The sequence below is a fragment of the Ictidomys tridecemlineatus genome, chromosome 15 (genome assembly GCF_052094955.1).
Source record: "Ictidomys tridecemlineatus isolate mIctTri1 chromosome 15, mIctTri1.hap1, whole genome shotgun sequence".
NCBI classification, from domain to species: Eukaryota; Metazoa; Chordata; class Mammalia; order Rodentia; family Sciuridae; genus Ictidomys; species Ictidomys tridecemlineatus.
Window position 1 is genome coordinate 16,155,432 of NC_135491.1, and position 10,573 is coordinate 16,166,004.

General features: G+C 34.1%; 1 protein-coding gene across 5 annotated transcripts in view; it reads right to left on the reverse strand.

The window, feature by feature from the left end:
* The window catches only part of LOC101972739 (zinc finger protein 585A), a 54,306-nt gene that overhangs the window by 26,575 nt on the left and 17,158 nt on the right, over window positions 1-10,573 (reverse strand). For all 5 annotated transcript variants that reach the window (XR_013431159.1, XR_013431158.1, XM_078033093.1 and 2 more), the window contains exon 5: window positions 9,005-9,219. Coding sequence is in view for 3 of the 5 variants with exons in the window: in XM_078033093.1 (XP_077889219.1) it covers window positions 9,005-9,076 (72 nt within the window). In the remaining 2 variants the exon portion in view is untranslated. The remainder of the gene's footprint in view (window positions 1-9,004; window positions 9,220-10,573) is intronic.

Sequence of the window (10,573 nt, forward strand, 5' to 3'; positions counted from 1 at the left end):
ATATTTAGAGAAATTCAAACAATGGGCATTAGATAGTATCAAGGAATTTCTGTTATTTTTTTAGGTGTGATAATGGCTTACTGGTTATGTTAAATAAATAAAAAGAAATAAAAAGTTCTCAGGTCTTAGTGGAACATATCAAAGTACTTATAGATAAAACACAGTGTTTGGACCGACTTTAAAATAATCCAACAGCTAGGGGAAGGGTGGTTTTGATAAAATAATAACAAAATGCTGATGACTACTGAAACTTTGTGATAAATAAAAGTAAGAGTTTCTTATATTGTTCTCTTTATCTTTGTATTTATTTTTTTCATAATAAAATGTTTAACAAACATTATCCTCCATATAAAAAAATCTAATTTAGAAATGCATAGTTGGAATTCCACCTGGAGTTGTACACATTTTCTTAAAACAATGTATTATGGAATAAAAAGTATTATAGGGACTTTAATCTGAACAGCAATTTATAGAAATACTATACAGGAAATCATCTAGGATACATAAGAACAAATAACAGTGTCCAACTGGTATTTATAAATACTGCAACAAACAACAATGGAATGCACATTCTTTTCAGGCACCAATAGAAAAGTGACCAAGTTAGACCATATCCTTAGTTGTGAAACAAACCTTGACAAATGTAAAAGAATTAAAATAATACAAAGTATTGGGGGGCTGATTCCACAATGGAATCAGCCCCCCAATAACAGACAACTGAAAAATTTCCAAAATAATAACAACAGCTATTTAGAAAATCTTAAAATATTTGGGTAATAGCAATTTACTCGAAATGACCCATAAATCAAAGAGGAAAATTAAAAAGTAATTTAAAAAATACACAGAACTGAAAGAAGATGAAAATATAATCTATCAATATCTGTGGGAGGTAGATAAAGCAATGCAGAGAGGGAATTTTATAGCATTAAGCTTAAATTAGAAGAGTAAAGGTCATGAGTTAATAATGTAAGCTCCTGGGGCTGGGGTTGTGGCTCAGCGGTAGAGTGCTCACCTAGCACGTGCAGGGCCCTGGGTTCTATCCTCAGCACCACATATAAATAAATAAATAAAACAAAAAGTATGTGTCAAATACAACGAAAAAATATTTTTAAAAAATAATAATAATGTCAACTCCTACCACAAGAAACTAGAAAAAGAGGAACAAAATAAACCTAAGGCAAGCTAAAGGAGGAAAATAATGCTGACTGACCTACTGGTCGATCAGACTGACAGATAAAAAGAAGATACAAGTCCTCAATATCAGGAATAAAATAGAAAATATCACTATAGATACAGCAAATAAAGGAATATAAAAAATCCATGTTAATAAATTTAATAACTTAGAAGAAATGGACCAACTGCTCAAAAATCACAAACTACCAAAAATAAAACATTATAAGTTGATAGGCCAAATAATCCTATAGATATTCATGTAAGTTAATAATTTAAAACTTTCTGAAAAAGAAATCTCCAGATCTAGGTTTATTTTATTTTTTTATTTTTAGTTATAGATGGAAACAATACCTTTAATTAATTAATTTATTTATTTTTTAGGTCATGCTGGGGATCAAACCCAGTGACTCACGCATGCTAGGCAAGAGCTCTACCACTGAGCCACAACCCTGGCCCCAGATCCAGATAATTTTTACCAGAGAATTCTACCCAATATTTAAAGAAGAATCAGTTTTCATTTCCATATTTTTTTTCAGAAAATAAAATAGAAGGAACACTTCCCAAATAATTTTGTAAGACCAATGTTACTATGATATTAAAACCATGCAAAGGCTAGGCATGGTGGCGCACATCTGTAATCCCAATAACTGGGGGAGGAGGCTGAGGCAGGAGGATTGCAAGTCCAAGGCCAGCCTGGGCAACTTAGAGAGACCCTGTCTCAAAATAAAATAAAATAAAAAGGACTGATAATGTAGCTCAGACATTAAGTATCCTTGGACCAATTCCCAGTACCCCCCCCAAAAAAAAAATATATATATATAAACAAACTCCAGACTAGTGTCTCTCATAAACCCATCTGCAAATATTAGCATGCTGAACCCAGCAATTAATAAATAGAATCATGCACCACAATAAAAATAAACTGGAATTTGTGGGGAAATTCTATATTACACTTTGTACTCCCTGTTAATCTGTAATACTTTTTTTTTTTTTAAGTATTGAGTATTCAACCGAGTTCAAGGCTAGCAGACTAGCCTTGAAGTTGTGATCTTCCTGACTTGGCCTTCCTAGTCACTAGGATTTGGGGCACACACCACTACACTTGGCATCTATAATAATTTCAAATAAAAGAGTTTTAAAACATTTTCTATAGGAATATGACCTCAGAAAGGAAGTACAAAGTGCCACCTTATTGTTAGAAAGAGATGATTTCTAAACATTAAATATTAAGTTTAGAAAAATATTATTTTTTAATATTTTAAAAATATTAAACATGACAAGGACACAATCCAAAATAAATTTCAGATGGTATTATTATCACGCACCAAATTACATCTCCAAAAATTATAGATAGCTGGCTCCCCTGTACTCCCAGCTACTAGGGAGGCTGAGACAGAACTCACTGAAGCCCAGGAGTTCCAGACCAGCCTGAGCAACACAGTGAAACTCTGTCAGAAAAAAAAAAAATTGTAAACAGGAACTACTCTAGGAAAATAGACATTTCTAATGAGAAACTTCAAACACTCCCAGATCTGATGAGATAAAGAAAAAATTAATAATACTATAAAACCTTCCTAATTATATATCTTACAGATATCAAATTCTATATCCTGAAAACAGATTTCCTTTCATATGCCTATGCAACATTCAGAAATATAACACATAAAATTTGCAAAACAAAAACCCATAATGATATTCCAAAAGCAAATAAATCTCTCCATTGATGAATCCTAATTTTATCAAAGTTATTATTATTACTACTATAATTATTTTGGTTCTGGAGATTGAACTTACACACATGGTAGGCAAGCACTGAGCTTGGGTCTTCCTAAATTGACCAGAATGGCCTCAAACTTCTCATCCTCCTGTCTCAGCTTCCTGAGTAGCTGGGATCACATAGGATGTGCCACTGCGCCCACCAAAAGTAGACTTTCTTTTTTTTTTTTTTTAATATTTTTTTAGTTGTAGATGGACACAATGTCTTTATTTATTTTTTTATGTGGTGTTGAGGCTCAAACCCAGTGCCTCATACTTGCAAAGCAAACGTTCTACAACCGAGTTGTAGCTCTAGCCCCCAAAAGTAGACTTACTTTTTTTTTCAATATTTATTTTTTAGTTGTAACTGGACACAATATCTTTATTTTATTTATTTTTTGTGGTGCTGAGGATCAAACCCAGGACCTCACACATGCTAGGCAAGCGTTCTACCGCTGAGCCACAATCCCAGCCCCCCAAAAGTAGACTTTCTTAGGTGAAATTTTAAACACCTAAAATCAAACTTGTCATAAACAATAATAAAGGGCTGGTGGGAAATTTGATGTTTCTAGAAATGCATCTTTTTTGTTGTTGTTATAGGTGGACACAATATCTTTACTTCATTTTTATGTGGTGCTGAGGTTTGAACCCAGTACCTCACATGTGCTAGGCGAGCACTCTACCACTGAGCCACATCCCCATCCCCAGAAATGAATCCTTTTAATCTAGATTTTAAAATATATTTGTATAAGTTAGGAATGATGATGCCAGTCTGTAGTTCTAGCTATCTAGGAGCTTGAGGCAGGGCAATCCCTTGAATCCTTTTAAGGAGTTTGAGACCAACCTGAGTAACAAAGCAAGACCCTTAAGTGTGTGTGTGTGTGGGGGGGGAATTGTTTACATAAGATAAAAGATCTTAGAGTACTCTTTTTATCATAATTTCTAATATGTAACCTTTTGGGATATCTTGCTATTTTGTTTTGACTTCTTTAACTATGGAGTGGGCTGCTGAATGAAAAATAGTATTTGCTTCAATAACATTTGCCTCCCTGTGATAAAGTCTGGCTGCTGTTTTTTTGTTTGTTTGTTTGTTTGTTTTAAAAGAGAGAGAGAGAGAATTTTTTAATATTTATTTTTTAGTTTTCGGTGGACACAACATCTTCATTTTATTTATACGTGGTGCTGAGGATCGAACCCAGCGCCCCACGCATGCCAGGGGAGCGCTACTGCTTGAGCCTCCCCAGCCCTGGCTACTGTTTTAATCTACTTTAATATATTTGATTTTTAAACCTATGTTCATAATTTTCAGGGGTTTTTTTTGGGGGGAGTGGGCACCAAAGTTAACACTGTAAACAAAACAAAATAAAACCAAACACCAGGGGCTGGGGATGTGGCTCAAGCGGTAGCGCGTTCGCCTGGCATGCGTGCGGCCCGGGTTCGATCCTCAGCACCACATACCAACAAAGATGTTGTTTCTGCCGAGAACTAAAAATAAATATTAAAAATTCTCTCTCTCTCTCTCTCTCCTCTCTCACTCTCTCTTAAAAAAAAAAAAAAAAAAAAAAAAAAAACACCAAGCTAGGAATAATTTTAGATACTATTTTTTCCCAAAGTTTTGGTATAAATTATCAACTATAAACCACATGATATTTTCTATTGATATGGATATTGACTGCTGGAATTGTTGAATTAACATTTTAATTTCTGCAAGAATACCTCAATAATTTGTTCTTACTAATTTTGATATTTATTTTTTGCAAAATGATATTCCTTTGTTCAGGTTTTCAGTTTTTGAATGATCTTATTAATATGCCTTCCTGATTGTTTTAATCTTAGGTATAACAGAAACTATTTTTCTGGTTTTAATATGTATGCTTCTTTACTCCTGTTTCTTTTTTTTCTCTTCTTTCCTTTTTTGCAGTGCTGAGGACTAAACCCATGGTCTTGCACATCTTGACAAGTGCTTCACTACTGAGCTACATCCCCAGCTCTCTTTACTCTTTTTTTCTTGATCATCACCACACAGAAGCAATTTGAATTTCTCTGAAATATCTTTATCAACTAATCATCCTTGTTCTCTAACTAACTGATTTCTTCCCTTGTTGTTATTTAGTCCCTATTGTTATAAATTTATTGAGTTGTTCTTCTAACTTGTTAGTTAAAACCATAACTCATTATCTTAGGTCTCTTGTTTTGTTCTTCAAACTTTTAAGATTCCTTAAAAAGGCATTTGAATCTGGGCTGGGGATATGGCTCAAGCAGTAGCTTGCTCGCCTGGCATGCATGCGGCCCGGGTTCAATCCTTAGCACCACATACAAACAAAGATGTTGTGTCCGCCGAAAACTAAAAAAAAAATAAATATTAAAATTGTCTCTCTCTCAAAAAAAAAAAAAAAGGCTTTTGAATCTATATTTCCCTCCCATCTACAGCTTAGCTTCACCATACTCCCTTTAAAATGTAATACTATGATAGGGATGGGGTTGTGGCTCAGTGGCAGAATGCTTGCTTAGCATGTTTCAGGCACTGGGTTTGATCCTCAGCACCAAATAAAAATAAATAAAAATATCGGTATGTGTCCGTCTACAACTACAACTAAAAATAAAAATTAAAAAAAATAATAATACTGATGCCATTTTTGGTGATACATGCTTGTAAATCTAATTGCTCTGAAAATAGAGGCAGGAGGATCCCAAGTTGGAGCCTAGCCTTGGCAACTTAGAAAGAACCTATCTCAACATAAAAAGGGTGGGGAATGTAGCTTAATGGGAAAGTGCCTCTGGGTTTAATCCCCAGTACTGAATTTTTTAAAAAGTAATAATGTGTTTATTGAAATATTTATTTAAGGTTGTTGGGACTGGGGTTGTGGCTCAGCTCATCTAGCAACTGTGAGACCCTGAGTTGGATACTCAACGCCACATAAAAATAAATAAATAAAAAAAATAAAGGTATTGACAACTACAACTAAAAAATAAATATTAAAAAAATTAAGATTGTAATAAAATACACATTACAAAATTTATCATTTTAATCAGTTTTAAGTGTACAATACAGTAGCATTAAGTACATTCATACTGTTAAGCAAAGGCCTTTCACTTTTTATTTCTAATTTAATGATCTTGGTCAGAAAACAAACTTAATATTACAACAAAAGATTATGTTTTTTTCTGCTTTGATCAATAAGAAAGAGAGTAGGTGATAAAATGGCTAATGATGACACACTTAGTATGATTTCTGTTCATTTTTAATTACTATAGCTCAAAATTAAATTGTTAAATGTTGGTAACTTTTTTAAAATTTTTTTTTTTTAGTTGTTGATGGACCTTTATTTATTTATTAATTTATATGTGGTGCTGAGAATTGAACCCAGTGCCTCACACATGCTAGGCAAGCGCTGTACCACTGAGTCACAATCTCAGCCCCAAATGCTGCTAACTTTTATAATTGTTGTATATTGTTCCTTTTATAAGTAGAAACCATCCTTCCTCAGCCATTTAGGTGTTTTTTGTCTTAATTTTTTTTTTTGTCAATACTTTTGATCTGTTCCTAAAATTGCAGACCTACTTTCTTTTGGTTCTTACTTCTGAGTCAAACTTTCCCTATTCCTTTTTTTTTTTTTTAAATATTTTTTAGTTGTGGATGGACACAATACTTTTATTTTTATGTGGTGCTGAGGATAGAACCCAGTGCCTTATGCATGCTAGGTAAGTGCTCTACCACTGAGCTACAACCCCAGCCCCTACTACTTTATTTTTAAATAAGAAAACCAGCTCCTGAATGCTGAGATTTAGCCTGGTACTATCACGTGGGCTTTACTGATGCTAGGAGCTAACCTAGCACCTTATTACACAAAAATAATCTCACAGAACATCAACATCAAAGAAAACCTACTCTCTGATAAGTAGTGCAAGACAAACCAAGACCACTTTGTATTCACATCTGAACACAGACAAAAATCAGAACATTGTTCAAACCACAAAGGTCAACAAACATACCCTTATTTTGGCTAATAAAGTGACTGCTTCTTTTTTTATTATAGCTTTAAGCCTCACACCATTCATCTTATCTTCTAAATAAAAATTATTAAGATACCGATGGGGCTGAGGTTATGGCGCAGCAGTAGAGCGCTTGTCTCACACATGTAAGGCACTGGGTTTGATCCTAAGCACCACATAAAAATAAATAAATAAATAAAAGATATTGTGTCTATCTGCAACTAAAAAAAAAAAAAAAAAAAAAGATACCCAGTCATAAACTTGCTGAACAACCACAAAAATGGAGGTTACCTGAAGTTCAGTTGACTAAATCCTTATTCATTTGACTAAACCCTAAAATGAAATTCTAGTATTTCTTATATAGTCAATAAAAAAGGAAGACATGACAAGAATGTCCACTGCAATGCTGCTCATAATATGCTTTCTTTGTATTATAGCAAACATTAAAAAAAAGTACGTGAAGTGTCTAGCATATCATCTTTGGTGAAATCACAAGAAAAAATTGTAGTTGTATTTTTACCTATATACAGAACTTGGTAATCAAAAAAAACTAATAAGACTGGTCATCTATACTGGAAGATGTGGGCACATAACAGAGTGGCAAGTGAACAGCAATCCCATCTTTCCCCTGAATTTCTTTTCTTTTTTTTTTTTTTTATAGTTGTAGATGGACAGCATGCTTTTATTTTACTTATTTATTTTTATGTGGTGCTCAGGATAGAACCCAGTGCTTTACATGTGCAAGGCAAATGCTCTGCCACTGAGCTATAGCCCCAGTACCTCCCCTGAATTTTTTTTGCCACAATACGTTTTGTTGGTGTTACTAGGGACTGAACCTAGGGGCATTTTATCACTGAGCAACATTCCTAGCCATCTTTATTTTTATTTTGAGACAGGATCTCACTAAGTTGTTCAGGGCCTCACTAAGTTACTGAGTCTGACTTTGAACTTGTGATCCTCCTGTCTCAGCCTCCTGAGTCACTGGGATTATAGGCATGTACCACCTCGTCCAGCTCACCACAATGCTTTTCAGTGTTGCTTTAATATTTTGTAAATATTTCAACTAAGTGTATGTATTGCCTATTCAAAAAAATTAAATTATTCCTAGTAAACTATCAGAATATCATCAGAGGAATAAGAAATATTACATACCTGAAATAAGAACAGTATGCTAATGAAAATGAATATTTAGACTATAAACTAAAGTTTTTGAAAATTAAAACTTTGAATTAAATGTTGATATAACTGAAGAAAAGCTCAACAGAAGGGCTAAAGGACAAAGTTGGTAAAGTTTCCCAGAAAGGAAAACAGCCAAGGAATAGAAAAACAGTGTGGGGTGGGTGTAAGGGGTTGGGGGATGGTGGGGTGCAGGTATGGAGAACCAATATTTGAAAAACAGAAATCTCAACACCAGAATTGAGAAAATATTTGTGCTGGAAGAAGCAGTATGGGAAGAGATGGAGAAATGTCTTCAAATGCCATACAAAAGTGATTTCTAACCAAGAATTTTATCCACAGATGAAGGATCAATCAATATAGTGTGATGGCAAAATAAACAACAACCTCCCTTGACAGGCCACTTTCCACTTTCATACAGTTGGCCCCTAGAGATGGAGATATCACCTCTTTGATCATTCTTTTTTTTTAACAATTCTTTTTAAATTTTTCTTAATTTTTTAGTTGTAGATGGACACACCAACTTTATTTTATTTAGTTATGTTTTTATGTGGTGCTGAGGATCGAACCCAGTGCCTCACACATGCTAGGCAAGCGCTCTACCATTGGTTACAACCCTAGCCCCCCTGTTTGCTCATTCTTGACAGATGAAGATTTGTTTCAAGAACAGCAAATTTTGTGTGGGTGGGGGTGGGGTAAGGGGCAGTGTGCTGGGATTGAATCCAGGGCCTTGTGCAGGTGAGGCAAGCACTCTACCAGCTGGGCTATATCCCCAGCCCAAGAACAGCAAATTTAAGAGTATGGCTCATTCTTACATCCTATCTCTCTCTGTTCTGAGGCTCTGGTTACAGATCAGAGATATTCACTCCTGGGATTAATTCCCAGCCCGAGGATGCCTCCTCCGTACCTCATATGAGCTCTCATGATCCTCTGGAGCCAGAGTTGTAGGTTTCTGAGGTGAAATCCAGTTAGTTGGCATGGCCACACTGGGTTGCAACTATTGTTCTCTCAGGAGCCAAAGACTTAATGGTCCTTTGTGAATTCAAGTAGAGCTGTTGGGAAGAGGTGACCTGGAGTCTGAGGAAGATCTGGTCCAGGGGCTCCCCAGAGATACCACAAAACCTAGAAACATCAAGTCCACATAGTCAGTCATTCAACATTCACCACCTAAACAACTTCTGCAGCTAGAAACCACAGAGCAGTGGTTCTCAATCTTGAGTATCCATTCAAATCATCTGAAGGGCTTTTTAAGACACATTTAAAAATTTTCAGTCTCATCCTTGCAATTTCTAATTTAGTAGGTTTAAGGTAAGGCCCAATAATTTGCATTTCTAGCTAGTGCCCTGATTACTCTAAAACTGTTTTTTCAGGGACCATATCGAAGAAGCAGTCCTGTGAAGGATATAAAATCAAAATGTGACAGGCATTACTGATGGTAAAATATGGGGAAAAGCATGAGATTTGGAGTCACATTCCTACAGATTTGAATTGCAGCTCTGCCATCTTTCAGCTAAGAGAATATGCAGTTACTTCAGTATTAATTTCAAAAATTAGGATGAAAATGCCTATCTAGTACTTATGAAAATGAAAGTATATAATGCTTATATAAAGTACTCAACACTTCCCTGGCATACAAAGATCATGCAATAAATACTAGCAAACTATATTATACATTAAAACAATATAAAAAATAATGTTAATCAGGACAAGTAAAACAATAAATACACCATACAATATTGACTTATATATGTGACAAAAGTGGTATTCAATTGAATGTGCACAAAACATTGTATCAGTGTTCCTAATATAACAGTCCATCCACCTAGAACAAAACAAACTTTAGAAGACTGCCACACTATTCAGTAGACAAATTCCAACTGAACTGAAATATATGTATTTTTTTAAAACCCAAAGAACATTTAAATATATTTTAGGAGTATGTATTACATAACATTGTCATGTGCTGAGTGTAACAGACACAGAGAAAACCCAAAAGCTATTTTTAAAAAACCCAGATTTTTCTGATTAGATGACATTTACTGATTATGTTAAATATGCAATAAAAATTGAAATAGATATTTAAAGATATCAATTTTTTTCACTATGTGGTAATAGGTTTCTTGTAATGTTAAAAAAAATCTAGCAATCACTAAATAAAACCTGGACGAAGGATATGAAAATTCAAAGAAAAGGAAACAAATAGAAATTATGCATTAAAACAATTAAATATAGTTTCCTTTAAGAATTGTAAAAATTTTTTAAAAGCAATAATATCCAGTGTTGGAAAGCATTTGGAAAAATAATTTCTTTACAATTCATTGGTGGAAGCTTAAATTGCTAAAATACCTTTTGAGACATTTACTCAGAATCTATTATTAAAATACACATAAGTGTTCATAATAATATAGTTTCAAATATATTACAAAGCAGAAACTAACAAAAGGAAGAATAAGAAGACAAAACTACCTTTCTGGTG